The sequence below is a fragment of the Mytilus edulis genome, chromosome 11, assembly GCF_963676685.1.
Source record: "Mytilus edulis chromosome 11, xbMytEdul2.2, whole genome shotgun sequence".
Taxonomy (NCBI): Eukaryota; Metazoa; Mollusca; class Bivalvia; order Mytilida; family Mytilidae; genus Mytilus; species Mytilus edulis.
The window spans coordinates 83,258,119-83,280,193 of NC_092354.1; the positions used below are offsets into that span (position 1 = coordinate 83,258,119).

General features: G+C 30.6%; 1 protein-coding gene across 1 annotated transcript in view; it reads left to right on the forward strand.

Annotated features, from left to right (window-relative positions):
• LOC139494657 (uncharacterized) overlaps positions 1 to 22,075 on the forward strand; it is a 98,327-nt gene that overhangs the window by 21,021 nt on the left and 55,231 nt on the right. Inside the window, exon 5 of the mRNA XM_071282818.1 lies at positions 3,445 to 3,543. Within this exon, the coding sequence (XP_071138919.1) occupies positions 3,445 to 3,543 (99 nt within the window). The remainder of the gene's footprint in view (positions 1 to 3,444; positions 3,544 to 22,075) is intronic.

Here is a 22,075-nt window from a genome sequence, read left to right on the forward strand (position 1 = left end):
CCATTGTTCAGGAGAAGTTGATTAGTACGAATGGGGTACATTATAAGTTATCCACTAGTATATAAACTTTTATTTGGTATATTAGTAGGTACTTAACTGTCATATTTCACTAACATCAATTTCATGTGAATTTAAATTCATGTGGATCTCACGTGAAATTCTCGTAAATCTCATTTCAAGTTTATACGTACAATCAGTTAATGCGAGTTGCATATGAATCTCACGTAAAACTCACGTAAATTCAGGAGAAAATCCCATAATGATTTTTTCATGTGAAATTCACATGATTTTGTAAAATATCGTTATACAAATCACATTTCTATTTTTAAACTTCAAAATCATTATAAATATTTACATTTTGTATCTATTTAGTATGTGTTATTTGTATTGCTATTACTGTCAAGATTTATTTTCATAGCATGTTAATATTTTTAAATTTTCTATTTGAAATGATTCTTACTTTAGAATATTCGCTTTTTTTTATAAAGTAGGATTAAAATTGATAAAAAGACAAGGTATGATAAGAACTTCCATCAGAGTGTATGTAGCATTACAAAATTGCGGGGAAAAATCAAATTGAAAATTACTAAGTATTCATAGTTCTTTCTTACATGCCAAACTTACTGTACATGTCTTTGTTATTCACTGTAAACATGTTATACTATCACAAAACTATTCTCTTGTAAATTACTTGAATACTATTGTTTAAACACCTAAATTCGATAATATTAATTAAGCATAAATTATATCACTAATATGTAAATAATATCTCAGACTATATAAAGCTGGATTATATTTTTGCGGTGATTCTTCTGAGTCCATTGATTACTTTTCTTTTTCCATATTTTTCAACTGACCGTTTTGAAGGAAGTTTACACTGACACTGACTTCGAATAAATGTCCAGTTCACTGAAAAATATACAGGAATCTGATGTACAGTAGTTGTCGTCTGTTTATATAGTTCATACGTATTTTCGTTTCTCGTTTTTATATAGATTAGACCGTTGGTTTTCCCGATTGAATGATTCTACAGGAGTAGTTTTTTTGGGCTCTTGATAACTTACTGTTCGGTGTGAGCCAAGACTCCGTGTTGAAAGCCGTACCTTGACCTATAATGATTTACTTTCATAGATTGTTATGTGGATGGAAAGTTGTCTAATTGGCACGCATACCACATCATCCTATATCTATACACAACTGACAATTTTCATGTTTGTTTAGGGACTTTCCGATTTGATTTTCCTCTGAGTTCTGTATTTTTGTGATTTTATTGTTTTGATAAAATCATGTAATATTCCCATCCCTGATAACCAATCTTCTTAAATGCACATATAAATACTGATAATTCCTCTTAAATGCACGCTTATAATGCATCTTCGTCTGGCACACTTCACTGATAATGAATTGACATATACTTTCATCCATGATGATATTTTCGCATTTAGATGTAATGAATCGTCACCAATTAAAAGACTACTCACGAGGATTCTGATAAATTCACACAATTTAAATAATGAATCATCGACAACTTTTGACGAGGTCCTGATAAATTCACATATTGTTGATAAGGATCCGAATTAATTCTCACTTTTCTGATGATGATATCCACCAATTCAAAGAAAATTGACAAGAATCTGGCTGAATTCCGACTTCTTTGAAGATCCTGTTCAATTCAATAAAACAAAACATTTCAAACAAATTGAACCTTTGTTTCGTCCCTCTTTAGTTTACACACAACCGATTTTAATACAGTGTCAGCATATCAATTAGCTGTTAATTTTTCTAGAAGAGAGAAGCTGTTCATCTTACTTTGTTTTGACCATTGATTTCAGCGATTTGTATTGTATTGATATATTTTACACAACATTGTCCAGTTGAAGACACAGTATGTGATGTTTTTTTATATGTTAATATCATCAATTGGAAAAAATACTAGTTTCAATTACTGCACGTGAAAGATAACTGCATTTCTTCCATTTATTGCTGTGGTTAAGAAGCTACTTGGTCCGATCCATCTTCTTTTTATTCTGAATCACCACAAACTAATGTTGTTAGTCAGATAGGTTTAATAAACAATAAATATGTGTTGGATTATAAACATGTGGGTCGTATTGTACAGGTCTTTTTGCACTGAATCATTCTTTGTTTTGTTTTGTTTTCTTACAACGAAAATATTTTTTAAACATTTTATTGTCCTTTTTTTTTAAGAATTTGACCAGTTGTGTTAAAGTTTTAGGTAAGATAGTATTACAAACATACCAAATTCCGAGAAAATTTTAAAACGGAAAGTCCCTAATCTAATGGCAAAATTAAAACATGATTAGATAAAAAATAATAACAAAAATAGTCGTTTCAATAACATAAAGAGATGTTTTTACTTACTTGTCTAATTGATAGAAATCTAAAATTTTAACAAGTTATACATTCTAAAATTTATTTAAAAAAAAAAACTGTCGTATACTCTTTTATGGTTTTCTATATTGTGATGTTATGCTATTGTTTCAGAAAAAGGGAGAAGGTTTGGTACCAAAAAAAAAGTTTAATCCCGCTGCAAATGTTTGCACCTGTCATTAGTCAGGAATCTAATGTACAGTAGTTGACGTTTGTTTATGTTGTTTATACGTTTATCTGGTTTCTCCTTTTTTATATAGATTAGACCGTTGGTTTTCCCGTTTGGAGGGTTTTACACTAGGAATTTTGGGACCCTTTATAGCTTTTTGTTCAGTGTCAGCCAAGGCTCCGTGTTGAAGGCCGTGCATTGACCTATAATGGTTTACTTTTATAAATTGTTATTTGGATGGAGAGTTGTCTCAATGGCACTCACACCACATCTTCCTATATCTCTTTATTCTATCTATACATTTCTGTAGCAAAATTGTATTTACTAGAATAGTGCTGATGATGGGGATATGTTGTTTATATAGAATATACAGACATGGAACGAATTAACAGATATTGTACATTCTTGTTTCGTTAACATCTGTTTGAATATGCTGATAAGAACACGTTTCGTTGACATAATTAGTCAGATACTTTTAATGGAAACAATATTTGATTATGAATTATAAAATTACAATATATTTATTCATATTCACAAAGGATTATGAACAGGCTACAAGTGTCTACATCAATCTGTTTCCTAAATTACTATTGTTAAAACAGATTTAATGCAACAATATTTTTTGACCAACAGCTTTTTGCTTTATTGTTAGATTTTATTTGTATTTGAGTATATCTCATCTTAAAACAAATCAGTCTTTCATCAGTATTTTGAAATGTATTGAATAAATTTAATTCTGATATCTCAAAATAAAGTAAGTCAAATAAGTACTCCTTCTGTTTTTATGTTGTCAACGGATTTGTATGTTTTATATGTTGTTCATATTTATGCCATCCCGTCTACGACTGAAGTTATAATATCTGTTATATGTGTTGATATTACAGCTTGGAAGTACACCATTAATTATCGCTGCCCAGCAAGGGAACTTACAGATAGTCCAGTACCTAATCACTGTGGGCTGTCAAAGAGATGCACGGAGCAATGTAATTATGATTTTATTTTTATCCTTCTCATATTTACTGTGAATGAATACAAAATCATTTTACGTAAATCAGACCACTTTGATATATTTCTAATATAGTTAACACAATCTTGTTCCCTTTTCTAGAATGTGACCATCCAAATTATACTTGGTAACAGAGTTTGTACTAACATAATCAACCAGACCGTTGCCACATGTGTCATTTTATATGTTTTGTCAAATGTTATCCCATAAAACATGATTAATCACCAAGTTTGTTTCTTACAAAAATAATGTTATCAAAAATTGATATGTTTTGCATGAGAATATGTTGTGGTAACTCCTTATTCAGATAATATTAATTCATGTAATTCGTAAGAAATAATTTAAATCATTTTGAATTAAAGCAAATACCTTTAATAATTTTGTAAAATGTTGTAGCGAAAGGAATTTATTGATTTGGTTAGTTCATACAATTTGTTTTCAATCAATGAATCTCAGTCATATGAGGCATATTTGATTTAGTTTTGTGATATTTTTGTCTGATTTTTTTAAAATATCTGACTGTCATTGTTGAGAAGTTGATAAGAACAAGTTGTGGTACATTCTTAATAACTCACTATTATCTTAACCTTTACTTGTTATATTGAAGTAGGTTTTGTTCTGGCAAATTTTACTTACATCAGTTTCACTTGAATTTAAATTCATGTGAATCTCTCGTGAATTTCTCGTAAATCTCATCTCAATCGAATTTATACGCTAAATCATTTAATGCGAGTTTCATGTGAATCTCATGTAAAACTCACGTGAATTTCACGTGAACATTGTACTTCCAATAAATATTCAAATTTAATAAAAATCATGAAAAATACAAATTCAAATTTTCAATTGTGAAATTCGTGTGAAAGTTTTCAGGTGAGATTCAACTCAAACGATCTTATACATGAAACGAACGCTTAAATGTTCTTGTGAATTTCTCGTGAATGCAGCAAAAACCAACCCGTTGAAATTGAAAACCAAATTGTGTAGGATATTGTTGTTGTTTTAATATTTATGAATCAATCAAATTAGGGTAATCACTCAAGAAATTTTACGGTCGCCATCATGAGCTGATTGGCCATTATGACAAAAGTGTGTCAGAAATCATATCTGATATTCTTCATCAGTCATAATAACCTTCCATCATTACCGAACTGAACAAAGAAATAACACACGACGGGTGCCGTATACGGTGAAGGAAATGCTTACACTTCTGGAGTACCTGATTTCACTCCCGGGTTTTAGTGGAGTTCGTGTTGTTTCTTAATGATTATTTATAACTGTTGATGTAAATGTCCTTTGGTTTTGTGAGTCTTTGTTTACTCCTTGGTTTTGATTGTTATTGTCTTACATCAAAGTATTTTGCAGACTATACCTGAGGTATGCCCGAGCCATGTGTAGGATACCGTGGAAGTTTTAAATATTTACATAAAAGTACATAACTATGTTTGCGGACTATACATGAGGTGTGCCCGAGCCATGTGTAGGATACCGTGGAAGTTTTGAATATTTACATCAAAGTACATAACTATGTTTGCAGAATATACATGAGGTATGCCCGAGCCATGTGTAGGATACCGTGGAAGTTTTAAATATTTACATAAAAGTTAAATTTGAAAATTATAAAAATATTACTTTGAAATGATTGACTCTCCTTTGTGAGTACAAAACCTCAATGATTGATTGTGTACCCTTGTTATTTTGTTATCAACCTTATTACAACACTAACTGTCGATTTCCTCTGTGAATACAAAACCTTAATGATTGATTGTGAACCCTTTTTTATTTTGTAATCACCACTATTACAACTCTTTCAATATTGTAACTCTTCTGTTAGTACAAGATCACCTATGAATTTACTTTTACTTTGTATTCCCTTCATGATGTCCATTGTTGATGACTGTTTGATGAAGCTAGTTATCTAATTGCAATAATAAGATATAACAAGAATAGTCTGTAAAAGAGGAACATTTGGAACAGTGTTTCATTCTGAATGTGTCTATGAAATTGAAGCAAATTCTATATTATATAGATAGGTAAATGTTCATGTTCCTGGTCATAATAACAGTCAGGTCACAGTCAACGTCGGTTAGATCAAATCTTTTTTTTTAAATTCTCCTTTAAATTAATGGCCAAAATTTATCAAGTTACCTTTTAAAAATAAAATAACAAGGACATCACAACTTTGAATCGGTCAGGTCATTGTCAACGTTGGTTAGGTCACGTTTTCACAAATTTTAAATACTTCATTCGTTTATTTTTATTCTTATTTATGTATTAAATCATGAAATCTTATTATATTTCAAATTTGAGATGAATCCTTTTAGAAACAAAAAAGTAAGACTCATTTTGTTTTGTCAGTTCGATGTTGGTCAGGTCATTGTCAGATAACGTTTCAGAATTGTTTTAAAAAAACATTGTTTTGTTTTCTTATATCTGTATATTATAGGCAGAATTTTATCATATATCAAATTTGAGATAAATCATTTGAGATATAAAAGAAAATATGCGCATTTTTCATTCGGTTCTGTATTTGTCCTGTCATCGGTCAAGTCATAAGGGTAACCAATATTTATACAATATTTGTGAGAAAGTTATTGATCGGCTGACCAAAGTGCAAACCCTACGGTATGGGATACAACTAATGGTGTAGAATTTAAAACCAACGGGTTGGTTATTCATACTGATGAATGACGAATCAACGCATTTGTTTTTAGAACCAACTCGTTGAAAGTGAAAACAAACGCGTTAAAAATATAAAACTACGCGATGAAAATTGCATACGATATGTTTATACTGCAAATGACACAATTTGATTTGATTTGATTTTTGGTGTTTTAACGCCACTTTTTTAGCACCGCTATTGGGATATTTCGTGTCGGCAACTTTTTATCGGTTGAGGAATCCGAAGTGCCCGGAGAAAACCACCGACCTTTGATAGGAAAACTAACATTACTTGACAATTTAGATTGGAGTCAAGTGCATCCACTCGACAATGATACGAACGGCCACTCATACACGTATTACTTTGTGTACTGCTAATATTCTTTTGTAAACATCTGATATAATTTATTGATAAGTTGTTGCTGAAAACACACTTTTTGTTGTATTTGTCAAACAATTAAAAAATCAATACTTGTCAGATTATATAAAAAAAGAAGATGTGGTATGAATGTCAATGCGACAACTCTCCACAAGATACCAAAAGGACACAAAAATAAACAACTATTGGTCACCGTACTTGTCAGATTATATTTGTATTAGGATTTGTCTCCTCGACGGGAATCAAGATACAATTATATTATATACATTATACTAAACAATTGTCTTGAAATATATATATGTATCAAATACTTTTTTTTTAAAAACAAAACCAAGACCAAGATGTCACTTAATCCATTGCATATATGTTCTTTAAATTGTCAGGGGTTAAGAAAATATGAAAAAAGAATTAGACTAAAAGAATGGATAAAACAACAAAAATGCAACATAATATTTTTACAAGAAACACATTTTTCGAGCAATTCAATAGATAAAGAATTTACGGGCGATTTATATCATAGTTTTGGAAGCACACAATCAAGAGGTGTTTCGATTTATATCAAACAAAAAATTAAGCATGAAATCATAGATAAATATGAAGATCAAGACGGAAGAATTGTTTTAATCAACACAGAAATCGATAAAAAATATATTTACCTTTGTAAACCTTTATGCCCCAAACACATGTGAAGATAGAAATATATTCTTTAAAAAAGCTTTAAGTGTCATTGAAAAATATAGTCTTGATATAATTATCATAGGCGGTGATATGAATGAAACGCTTCATATAAAAGATAGAAAAAGTAAAAGAAAAGATCAACACACAAATTAAAAATAAGACAAATGGGCTTAAAACTCTGATAAAAAAAACTAAAAGTTATAGATATATGGAGAGCAATAAATCCAAATAAAACGCAATATACATGGAAAAGGAAAAAAAGAATGAAGTACCTAGTAGAATTGATTATTTTCTATTAAGTAAAGATGTGAGACCAAGAGTACTCAGCACTGATATACGACCTGCAACAATTCAATATTCAGATCACTTAGCGATTTCACTTAAAATTAATCATTGGCAAGGGAACAAAGGAAAGGGATACTTCAAATTAAACAACAATATTCTTAATGACGAATCATACAAAATAAAAATAAATACTTTGATAGATAAATATGAAAAATTAAAAAATTAAAAAAAGTCTAGCAATCGTGTGGGTCTCTTTAAAATAGAAGTAAGAGAAAAAACTATAGAACATTGTAAATTAAAAGCTAAACAAAAAAGAGATGACTTACAAAATTAGAAAAAAAGAACTTAAACTTTTGAATTAAATTCATGACAACAACCTGGGTGGAAAAAATAATAATTTGCCAAATATAATAGATTCAATAAATAAAACAGAAGAAACGCTACAAACTCTATATTCAGATAAAATAAAAGAGGCACAAATAAGATCACGAGTTAAATGAATAGAAGAGGGCGAAAAAAGTACAAAATATTTCTTGGGATTAAAAATATCAAGACAAACAAGGAAAAACATTACTGCTATAAGGGACAGTAAAGGAGAAATAACAGAAGATCAAGGCAAAATATTAGAAACGGGGAGAAATTATTATGTCAATTTATATAAGTCAACTAACCCTGATTTAAGAGAAATTGAAAATTATATTGAAAAAACTAAAATAAATTACAAATTAAGTACACAGAAAGGTAATGAAATTGACGGCAACCTGACACTAGAGGAATGTACAAAATCTGTTTTTAAAATGAAACTTAATAAAACACCAGGTACAGCCCTTTGATGGTGTAAACTTCCCACAACAACGTGTATGGTGTAATGGTGTATGGCATATGGTGCAATGGTGTAAGGTGTATGGTGCTATGGTGTATGGTGTAAGGGGAATAGTGTAATGGTGTATGAGGAATTGTGTGATTGTGTAACGTGCGATAGGGAATGGTGTGAACGATAGTGTACGACCTTTCATTGGTTGCAAACGAAGTTTTTTTTTGTTTTATTTTTTTGGATTGTAAGCATAAATATAATAAATATCTTAATATTTAAAATTTAATTGCATTATGGGTAATTTCGGATCATGTAGATAGAATGAAGAATGGTGTATAGTGTTAAGTGTAAGGTGTATGGTGCAAAGGTGTAACGTGTATGGTGTAATGGTACAAGGTGTATGGTGTAATGGGGTATGGTGTATGGTGTATGGTGTAATGGTGTATGGTGTTAGTGGGAAGTTTACACCATCCAAGGACTGTACCGATGGTCTCTCAATTGAATTTTATAGAGCTTTCTGGTCCAACTTACTAAACTTTGCTGTAGATGTTTTTAATAATTGCTATGAAAAAAAAAGAATTGACAAATTCTCAGAAACTAGGATTAATTACCCTTATATACAAGAAAAACGACCCTTTAAATTAAGATAATTATAGACCAATTACCTTACTAAATGTAGATACCAAATTTATAGCATACCCTCTTGCACAAAGACTGAAACCACTATTGCATAAAATCATTCATAGTGATCAAAACGGTTATGTAAAAAACAGATATATTGGATTTAATTTTAGACAAGTCCAAGATATTATAGATTATTCGGAAAAATTCAATGTAGATGGAGCAATTTTGTTTTTAGACTTCACAAAGGCATTTGACTCGCTAGAATGGGAATTTATGTATTGTTCTTTAAAGACATTTGGTTTCCAGGAATCTCTTTTGGGGTGGATAAATACTTTATACACAGATATTAAGGATTGCATATTAAATAATGGCTGGATTTCAAGACCCTTCAATATTGAGCGCGGAATCCGTCAGGGGTGTCCCGCGAGTTCTATAATTTTCGTCATTGCTGTCGAAATTTTAGCCAGTAGATTAAGACAAAATAAAATTTTTAAAGGTTTTCAAATTAAACTAGATAATAAAACTCACACCTTAAAACTAAGCCAGCTTCCAGACGACGACACCACTTTATTTTTAAATTCAAAACAAGAAGTGTCATTAACTCTGAATATTATAGAAATTTTTGGATCACTTTCATGCCTAAAGCTTAACCGAAATAAAACAGAATGAATATTGCTCGGCAATTTATAGTCCTGCAAAGATAAAGTTGAAAACATTAATTTTACACAAAAACCTAAAAAGGTTCTGGGAATATACTTTGAACTTAATAAAAATGAGTGTAAAAGATTAAACTTGCAACGACAATACGAAAAATCTGAAAAAAATAATTAAAGATTGGAATAAAAGAAATTTAACTATGTTAGGTAAGATAACTCTTGTTAAATTATTAATCTTACCGAATATTACTTATGTTGCATCTGTTACCGAAATTGATAACGAATACCTAGTAAAATTTAAAAAAAATAATATACAGTTTTATATGGACATGATGGAATAATAAATCAGAAAAAGTTATAAGGGATATAATAAGTAAAAATTACCATGCTGGCGGGCTTAAAATGATAAACATGGATAAATATCTAGAAGCGATAAATATTAGTTGGGTAAAAAAAACTTATCGATAACGAAGATCTATCACCAAATTGTAAAGTATTACCAAATTTTTATGTTGATAAATTTTGACAAGAATTCCTTATATTTAAAATGAATTTCAACAATATTAATTTTGTCTATAAACTGACAGAACTAATTCCACAATTTTACTTAAGAATAATCATATCAAGGATCAATTCAAAATCTGAAAAAGAATCAGATCATCTATCATATAAACAAATTAGACAGCAGCTTATATGGGCAATAAAAATATCAAATTAAACGGTAAATGTCTCATTTTCAAAAACTGGATAAACAGTAAAATTCTTTTTTTAAATGACATTATTGATAATAAAGGAAAATTTAATCAAAACCTGATCTAAGATAAACTTTCCTGTCATGCTAACTGGTTTTCGGAATATTCTAAATTAATGAAAGCAATACCAAAACAGTGGTTACAAGAGCTAACTAAAGAAGAATCAATAAAAACAAAAGTTGCTATTGACTCCGAATATAAATTTAAAGATAAAAAAGGAAAAATGGTATCACTTAAAAACATTTCCTCCAAAGACATTTACATCTCCCTCTTACATTGTCTTAAAAAGATATTATGAAAAACCAATAGGATTTCAAAAATGGGACAACATATTTATCTTGGAAAACAACACAAACAAAAGACAACAACTGCTAAATTATAATTTTTATTATATACTAGATAATAAATTCAAAATGTTAAGATGGACATTTCTGCTCAACATTTTACCAACCAAACAATTACTTTTTTCTTGGAAAAAAAACTAAAACTAAGTACCGGTACTTCATGTATCTCTAACAAATGTTAAATTCAAATAAATATTATAGCACTTAAAAAAAAAAATTGTCTTTACTTTTTTATTACAACTGACGTGTGTGCTATCAAATACATTGTTTATATAATTATAAACAACGTCAGTATGGAGAATATATACATCAAGACCATCATGTATTATTTGTAAAGTTGATACGGAATATTTATCAACAAGGTCTTGATACCTTCCGATGAACTTTTTTAGAAAGCTGACGAGCCGTTCTTTGACATACCCCTTCTTCGTCAATTTCTGCTCAGACACTAATGTCGTTTTACAAATTCTGAAAAGGAGCTGCAAGCTCTTGAATATCGATTAAGTTGGGAAATGTATATACTATACCATATGCAGGTGAAGTTGGTATATTGCTACCAAGGTGGTGGAAATTTATAATTTCAAAATTAAAATAGTCTCTTTTGTCATAGATTCTGGTACTGAGATGTCCGTTTTCTGTTCTAGAATTTGACCTTCCAAATAAGACTATTTACCAGGTTTGTACTAACATAAGCAACCCGACCGGTGTGTCATGTGTTATTTTATATGTCTTGCCAAATTTTACCCGATAATTTTTAATCATTTTCTGGGTTAACTTTGAATAAAAATTAAACAGAGGGTATATGGATAGGAAAACTGAAAAATAGTGAAGATAAGGTAGCTGGGATTTATTGGACAAACTCACCAGTCAAAGCATTGGGAATATATTTTAGTCATAACAGAGAAGAATGCGAAAAATTAAACTGGAAGAATAAAATTGAGAAAATGAATAAATTATTTCATTTATGGGGGACACGTAATTTTACTTTAATCTGGAAAATTCTTATTATAAAAACATTAGTTTTGCCATTTTTTTATATTTTTGGCAAGTGCCTGTACATTTCCGGAGAAATTCAGAAATGAAATAGAAAGTAAATGTTATAAATACATCTGGGATGGTAAACCAGATAAGGTTAAAAGAAATACCATGATAAAGTGAAACGAAGAAGGGGGGTTACAAATGATCGACATACAAAGTAATTTATGTCTCTAAAAGCATCTTGGGTAAGTAAACTCATAAGAAATGATATGTCAAACTGGAAGTTGATTCCATTAAAATATCTCAGCGTGGTTGGTATTAATTGGTTGATTTTTAAGATGAATTTTGAAAGTTTTGAGAAGAAATTCTAGAATATATCAAAATATCCCTGAATTTTATAGAGAAGCATTTAAATTTTGGGTAATATCAGGCGGTGGACAAACAAAAAAAACCTACCAACTTCACAGAAGAAAGGAAACAGGTAATTTGGGGGAACAAACAGATTAATTTTGAAAATAAAACTGTGATTTTTGAAAATTGGATTAAGAGTTACTTGATATTTGTCAATGATATTATAGACGACACTGGTAATATATCTCAACATTTTATTCTGGAAAAAAATAGAATGCAAGCATAATTGGATTGCAGAAATAAACATCTTTAAAAAAAAAAAATCCAAAAAACTGGCTTAAGATGTTACAGTCTGAAAGTTCTATAAAAAGTATTGTAAATGTTCCTAGACAGAACATAATCTGGAAAGTTAATTACATTGAAGCTGCAAGCTTTTCAACAAATATATTATATAAGTCAATTTGTAAAGATAAATCTGAACCATCAATTGGTGTTAGCAAATGGATGCGTATTTTACAAATTAATTAGAACCTTAGTATTAACCAACTACATGCATGTTTTCATGTTTCATTATTTAAAAGAAACTAAGTTAAAAATATATAGATGGAAACTTTTACAATTCATATTATCAACAAAACAATTATTGTTTAAATGGAAACAGAAGAATGACAGTCTATTAAGTGTATGTAACGAAAAAGAAGATTATAACCACTTTTTAATTTCTTGTCGACTTTTAGAAAAATTTTGGAAAAGTATTTATGAGTTAATTATAAAATCAAATTTAAATTTTAGAGTATTATTAAAGCAATTAGTCTTTGGATACAAAATGTTTGCCAAAAATTAGTTTGGTCTGAATTATTTCCTAACAATCTTAGGTTTTTCCATTTACAAATCATATTATGTATCTAATCAGAAGTGAAAAAAGGTAACACGCATATTTCATGAATAAATATATAGTGTTGTTTAAAAAAAGTCCGATATACATAATAAATAACAAAGTTTGTTTTCTTTCAAAACTAAATGTTAACAAAAATGAATGTGTTCTTGATGTTAACATGTTGTTTTAACTCCTTAGTTAAATTATAGTAATTATTTAGAACTAAAGTAAATCATCTTTGAATTATAACAAATACATGCAACCATTTTGTATAATAGTATCCTAGTTTACTCGTTGTAGCGAAAGGAATTTATTGATTCCATACATTTTCTTTTACAATATAGATCTGTCATATGAGGCATATTGAATTTAGTTTTGTTATATTTTAAAAAATCTGACTGCCATTGTTCATAAGAAGTTGACAACAGCAAGTTGTGGTACATTCTTAGTTACACACTAGTATTTAAACCTTTTTTGTTCTATTAAAGTAGGTGCTACATTGTGTATACTGGCAAATTTCACTAACATCAATTTGATTTGAATTTAAATTCATTTGGATCTCTTGTGAAATTCTCGTAAATCTCATCTCAAGTTTATACGTGAAATCAGTTATGCGCGTTTCATATGAATTTCAAATAAAACTCACGTGAATTTCACGTGAAAATCCTATAATGAATTTTTCATTTGAGATTCAAATAAATTTTTAGAATATCGTTATTCAAATAACATTTATATTTTATATTTTCAAACTTAAAAAAAATCATGAAAAATACCATTTTTTTTCTGTGAAATTCGTGTTTTCACGTGATTTTATGTTAATATCAAATCATGAGAAGTTCACATGAACATTTTAACGTGAATTTTATGTATAAGACTGTTTTGAGGGGAATCTCACATGAATTTTTCACGTATATTTCATGTGAGATTCAGGTGAAATTAACGTCCATAAATTTTGACTGTGTACAAATGTACAAGTATATCAGTAGCCGTTCGTGTTAATGGCGGTATAAGCCATACCGTATACAAATTTCAACGCTTTGGTATTACTATCTGCGCGTTTGTTTTCACTTAAAACGTGTTGTTTTTAACTTCCAATACTTTGGATTTTACTTTCAACTTGTTGGTTATCATTTTCAACTTGTTGGTTATCATTTTCAACACGTTGGTTGTAAGAACTAACACGCTGATTCGTTATGCATATGGTATGAAAAACCTGAAGATTTTTCGTTCCATATCGTAAGTTTTGCACTTTTGTCAAACTATCAAAATATTTCGTACAAAGTATTATCTAAATATAGGTTACGCTAAAGACTGTACCAGTGACAGGACTAAATAAAAAAAAAGCCCCCAAAAGATTATTCAAATGAAAAATACTGTATCTCAATTTTAAAAAATAATAAGTTTCAATAAGGTAATACATAACAGAACCGGAAGCCATAATTTAAATACACATTGAAAGCTTGCAAACATGTCAACTGACCAATATTTTCTTTTTTAATATTTTCAGAAACAAAAAATAATTATTTTTGCAGCCTATACCTGAAGTATGTCCAAGCCTTGTGTAGGATATCATGATAGTTTAAAATATTTGCATTAAAATAAATAACTAGATTCCGGAGGAAGTTTTAAATATTTACATACAATTAAATAACTATGTTTGCAGACTATACCTCAGGTATACCCGAGCCTTGTGTACGATATTGTGAAAGTTTTAAATATTTACATACAAGTATCACTATGTTTGCAGACTATGTTTGAGACATGCTTGAGTCTTGTGTAGGATATCGTGGTCGTTTAAAATATTTACATAAAAGTAAATAACTATGTTTGCAGACTATACCTGAGGTATGCCCGAGCCTTGTGTAGGACATAGTGGTAGTTTAAAATATTTAATTAAAAGTAAATAGCTATGTTTGAGGACTATACCTGAGGTATGCCCGAGCCTTATGTAGGATATCGTGGTAGTTTAAAATATTAACATAACAGTAAATAACTATGTTTGCGGACTATACCTGGTGTATGCCCGAGTCTGTGTAGGATATCGTGGTAGTTTTAAATATTAACAATTAAGTACAAACAAAACTATATTTGCTGACAAACATTTTTTTCAAACATTGACGTAGTTTTCTCTTGCTATCTTTAAATCTAAAGTTTGAATTATGCCTCAGAGTAAGTATTAGGTGATATACACATTTGAGATTTGTATTTAAACGTTTTTTTGACATGTTTGACTTTTTTTGTGAGTACAAAATGTCAATGCTTGACTGTGTACACTTGTTATTTCATGATCATCCCTTTTACAACACTAACTTTCGATTTCCTCTGTAAATTCAATATATTAATGACTGATTGTGAACCTTTGTTATTGTATTACCATCCCTATTACAGCACTAATTTTCGATTTTCTCTGTGAATACAATATCTCAATGACTGATAGTGTACCCTTTTTTTTTGTTATCAACCCTATTACAACACTAACTCGCAGTTCCCTCTGTGAATACAAAATCTCATTGTTTGATTGTGTACCCTTGTTATTTGTTTTATTAGTGATCTAGTTGCAATACAAAGATATAACAATAATAGTCTTTAAAAGTTGAACAATTGGAACACTGTTTCATTCTAAATGTTTCTATGTCTTTGAAGTAAATCCTATAGATAGATAAATATGCATGTTCCCGGTCGGTCATGTCACAGTCAACGTCGGTTAGGAAAAAAAAGTATCTTTTGAGTTAATAGCAAAAATTCAACATTTTACTTTTTAAAAATAAAATAACAAGGACATCACAACTTTAGATCGGTCAGGTCATTGTCAACGTTGGTTAGGTCACGTTTTCACAAACTTCAAATACTTGATTCATTTATTTTTATTCTTTTTTAGGTATTAAATCATGAAATCTAATTATCTTTCAAATTTGAGATTAATCCTTTTAGAAACAGAGAAGAAAGAAACATTTTCTATTGAGTCCGGTCATTGATGATGTTGGCCAAGTGATGGTCAGATGACGTTTTCGAATTGTTTTAAACAACATTAGTGTGCTTTCTCTTGTTTGTGTATTATAGGCGGAATTTTATCAAATATCAAATTTGAGATAAATCATTTGAGATATAAAAAAAAACATGAGCATTTTCCATTCGGTTCTGTATTTGTCCTGTCATCGGTCCAGTCAATAGTATAACTCATTTTTAAACAATGTTTTGTAAGACACCTTTAGATCGGCTGACCAAAGCGCAAACCCTATGGTATGGAATAAAACTAACGGTGTAGAATTTAAAAGCAACGGGTTTGTTTTTCATGCTGATGAATGACAAACACTAAAAGAGGGACGAAAGATACCAAAGGGTCAGTCAAACTCATAAATCTAAAATAAAACGACAACGCCGAGGCTAAAAATGAAAAAGACAAACAGACAAACAATAGTACACATGACACAACATAGAAAACAAAGAATAAACAACACACACCCCACCAAAAACTAGGGGTGATCACTTACTTTCGATTTCCTCTGTAAATAAAAGATCTCAATCACTGATTGTGTACCATTGTTATTTTAGTATCACCCCTATTACAACACTTACTTTTAATTTCCTCTGTGGATACAAGATATCAATGATTTATTGTGTACCACTGTTATTTTATTATCAGCCCTATTACACCAATAACTTTCGATTTCCTCTGTGAATAAAAAATCTCAATGACTGACTGTGTACCTTTGTTATTTTATTATTACCCCTATTACTACACTAACTTTCGATTTCCTCTGTAGATAAAAGATCTCAATGACTGATTGTGTAACCTTGTTATTTCAAAATTACAACAATAACTTTCAATTTCCTTTGTGAATGCAAGATCTCAATGGCTGGTCGTGTACCATCGTTATTTTATTATCATTCATATTACAACAATCACTTTCGATTTCCTCTGTGAATACAAGATCTCACTGACTGATTGTGTACCCTTATTATTTCATTATCATCCCTATTACAACATTAACTTTCGATTTCCTCTGTAAATTCAAGATCTCAATGACTGATTTTGTACCGTTGTTATTTTATTATCACCCCGACTATAGCACTTACTTTCGATTTCTTCTGGTAAAACAAGATCTCAATGACTGATTATGTACCCTGTTATTTTAGTATCACTCTGACTATAACACTTCCTTCGATTTCCTCTGTGAATAAAAAATATCAATGACTGATTATGTAACATTGTTACTTTATTATCACCCCTATTACAACACTAACTTTCAATTTCCTCTGTGGATACAAGATATCAATGACTCATTGTGAACACTTGTTATTTTATTATAACCACTATTACAACACTAACTTTCGATTTCCTCTGTGAATACAAGATCTCAATGACTGATAGTGTACCCTTATTATTTCATTATCATCCCTATTACAACATTAACTTTCGATTTTCTCTGTGAATACAAGATCTCAATGACTGATAGTGTACCCTTGTTATTTCATTATCATCCCTATTATAATATTAACTTTCGATTTTCTCTGTGAATACAAGATCTCAATGACTGATAGTGTACCCTTATTATTTCATTATCATCCCTATTACAACATTAACTTTCGATTTTCTCTGTGAATACAAAATCTCAATGACTGATAGTGTACCCTTGTTATTTTATTATCATCCCAACTGAAATATAGGATCAAAGTGGAGTTGTCTCTCTTAGATGCTTCTTGTCAAAACGGGCATGGGAGATAAGAACTCTTGTCTTAAACGTAATTGAAAGATAGACAACTCATTATTATAATAATTTAAAATCTGAAAGATAAATGTGTATAACAAGCTCCTATTTTCCTATGCTGTTTACGTTTCTTCATTTTTTATTAAGCACATATATTTTGAAATATATAAAATGAAAAACCTTCACAGTGTATTTGAATTAGGCCTTTTCTACATCCTGTCAGAATTATATAATGATAAAATTTGATACAAAGTTATAGCATGTTTCTATTTACTAGTCTATAACTATTCTTGAGCATTACATCCTCAACCTTAATATTTGCAACTAGATATGTATTAAAAAAATAAATATCCACAAATCACTAAAATAATTTGTCTCTACATATCTTATAAGTGACTTTAGAAAGAATAAATAGAAGCTCAATGACTAAGTTGAACTTTGGAATTGTAAATTAAATAGAAACTATTTGTGTAAGCGTTGTTCAATGATTAACAGTTATTTAATGTCGAGAAACAGTTGCATGTAGTACTTCATTAATTTGGGTTCGAACTGCGAGTACACAAGGAGTAGATACATGTAAATCAAATCGGGTAAATACTATTTAAAGTCGAGTGTAATGCATCATTTTATATGTTACTACGTTATAGTAAATTATACATGTGCATAGGTCCATTGAGAATTTATGAAAAGTTTATATGTTCTGTAAACAAATTATAGACTGCAAATTATGCAAAATTACAGAAACGTGTTTCTAAAAACACTGTAAAATCTGTTTAAAATCTAACAACAGGAGATTGACAATCGATTCCCTTATGAAAACTGATGACTATGACAATTATTATTTCGTTCTGTCAATACTATGGAATAATGGGTGGCAGTCAATTGATTGCACCAAAAAAACCTTTGATATATTCCATTCCTTTTAAATACACACGCTCATGGAAAAAGAAACGCATTTTTTAAATAACGTATATAATTGTTATTTGGGAAAATCTGTAGTCAGCATATATTAATTGGAGGCAATTTGTTCACTAAGGTCTAGTTAAATTGGAAACTATTTGTACATTGAAATGCGTATTATGTGCATATTTCTACATACATATGTTCTATATTTCTATTAGAAGAAAAAAAATCAAAAAATCATTATTTTGCCTAAGTAGTGGAAGATATTAGCAAGCAAAATCGAGGGAATTGTGCAAATGATGATGCAAGCATGAAAATTAGCACGAAGCATCATTATTAGATACTATTAAGAAAAAACTGCTGGCCATGAAAAAAAAACATTTTTTTTCAAGATGGCCGCGGCCTTTTTCAAAAATGGCTGTTTTTTCGAGTTCAAAATACTAATTTTTCTGCGAGACTTGTTCCTTGACCTTCTTTTAGTGAAAAATATTAAATGGTTTGGTGGCGACATTCCTTGGATTTGTCGTATTTAATAGAAATAAATATTTGACTCTTCATGGTTTGCGCATGGGCAAAAATGTGACAAAACTCCCACTTAACCATTTGAACTATTTACTATTTACTTGGTGCTTTTGGATTTTTAATGATATTATGAATTGGTTTGATACATTTATTTAGGGTTATGAAACAAATACGTTTATCAATTTTGCGCATGCGCAAACTATTTAAAGACATACAAAGCGATTTGCACCCACCACCAGGGCACACTGATGTAAATCATGGTTCATGTAACAGGGGAGGATTTGAATTTCGTTAACATTTCTTGGTCGTCATTTCACTCCTCTAAAAATATACTCTTCTATTCAAGTTACTGTAACTTCTATGATGCCACTGTTTGAAAACATCCCCATTCAGTTGAATTGATCAATCATACGATGGATACGTGAAAAAAGTGGTTAAACTTTCAAAATTCCTGCCAAACATCAATTATAGCTGCAGATCAACCACTTTTTATAGTGGGTAAGTAAGTTCAGTATGAATGGCCAGATTTGTACGGAGAAGATAAGTGTATCGTTATGTTTGGTGGAAAGTACATTAAAATGGCTTGTTTTAAAATTCAGGGGGATATATTGCCTGAAAGTGGATGCACTTGTTCCCCTCACTGAAGCCGACATTGCCACACATAGAACGTCATATTATTTTCATATATATTCAAATGAATCTAGGTCTAGACATGCGAATCAGATAAATGCGTGTGTTTTGCTTGAACCAATAATGTCTAAACGCAGAAAATATATCTCATGACTCTGTGTAGACTCGACCACAGTTTAATATCTGTTGTTCAATTATGAATTAAGAATTTTTGTTCTTTCGGCTTACGCCCATTTTATGAGTCAGATATCGTACATCACAAACAGTCCATATCAAGCATGATACCGTAATTTTTTTGGCCAGATCATTAAAATTATGTTCGACGGTTACGGGTCCATCTCCGAGATATGACTTCCCTTCGCGAGCATCACCAACAATGTTCCAATGGTAATTTCACTGTAAGTAAGCCCGCAAGTTTTTTTTCTAATATCACAATTGATCAGGCACAAACACAGAATAATGCAATTGTGAAGAGCGATGGTGGTGCTTCCGAAAATCCCCTTGAGACGATGGATGAATGGATGTCAGTAGACTGGTAGATGAATTTGAACGAAATAGTGTTTTTATTAATTCTAAAACAGATGGACGACATCATGAAGACTCTACGAAAACACAAAAAGATTTTTATGAAAAAGGAAAATCTGCCTTTTATAACCAGATAAAAAAGAACAATTTCCTATTGTAGCCGTAAAATGAAACTGGAAATGTCTATGTCAAAAACCAAAGCTGAAGAACATAAACAGTGATTGGGATCTCTTTTCTAGACTTTTCATTTCCTGTCAAAGTAGACAGTTTGACTTGGAAGTTTTTTTTAGCCATGAAAACAAAATTACTTCTCTGTTTTTGTCTAAGGATGTCACTTTAAACAGTGTTATTAAATTGCGGCAAATGAGTATACTTGAAACATTTTGCGAGTTGCCATCAACTGATGCAAATTCTGACGAATTTACCGTTTTGAGTACCAGCAATGGTCAATTCTAAGCCACCACGTGCACAACTATTTGATGATTATGCAATCGATGTCATACTGCCTCACATAAAATGTTGCACCGATAAGTATTGAAGAGTAGACAGTGTATTTGATGTTTACTAAATAAATAATGTAAAGGCTCGACCGAGAAAAATGCAAGTTCCTGGTGCTAGACGGAAAGTTGTTGATTTTGATAGAACGCCAAGGATTTGGAGTAGTTTTCTTTGTGAAGATGACAACAAAACGGAATGATTCAAGTTTGTTGCCGATGAAATTGCTTCTTTAGAGACCTATAACAATGTTTATGTTACTCAAGGTGAAACATTCTTTGCAATTTCAATACGGATACTTCCCAGCTATCCCTTTATAACCAAGAACAAGACATTACCGGTATGTTTGTCCATGATAAGCTTTCTGCTGAAAATGGTTGATAAAAGCAATTTTAAGAAGTACTGATACAGATGTAGTAGTATAAGGATTGCAGCTCTTGTAGTATTAGGTATGGACAAAGTGTGGATAGGTTTTTGAGGGAATAAAGACTTCCAATGGCTTCATGTATATGACATATCAAATGTGCTTGGTCCTCGTGCAGATGCTATTATTTCCTTCCATGCATTCTGTGATTGTGACACTGTGTCAGCATTTGGTGGGAAAGTAAATAGGTCACCTTGGCAGACATTTGAATTATTTCCAGATGTAATGGATGTTGTTGCTCGCTTTCGACATGGACATCATAGAAGCATTTGCTTGCATCTTGTACGGCAACATCAACATTTGATGTTAACAAGGCACGATTTAAATCATTTATCAGGAAGCAGCGCCCTTATGATGCTACCCCCCCTACAAGAGGTTCTCTTCCGGAGCACATCGAAAGAGAAGCATATCAAGTCTTTAACACTGGGTTTAGATGAAAGAAAAACAAACACTGGCAGTTGGAAACCAAAATGGACTTCTTTGGCTGCATTTGTACCCTCGTATCAGAAACTTTTGAAAAGCGGATGCAAAAAATGCAGCGTTGTTGATAACTGTAAACGATTCCGTTCTGGCCTACCTCGAACGCGTTTGTGTGTTGGCAACTGTCAGATAATTATACGGAATGCAAACTGCCTTTTCTAACCGAACTAGGTATTTGAACTTAACAAATCAACAAATTAAGTGATAGCTCTTTTAAATTAGAAGACAATGAAAAAAATAATGAAATTTTAAACGTTTTTTGTCGCCATTAAGAACTGGAAGTTAGTTTTTCGTCGTGTATGTATTGTGTTATCGTACTTTAGGATCGGTAATTTACGTTTTTATTAAAACTTGCATTGGATTACACCTACAACACAGCTTTCAAGGGACTTACGAAATGTAGCCATTTTAAACGTTTTTGCCAC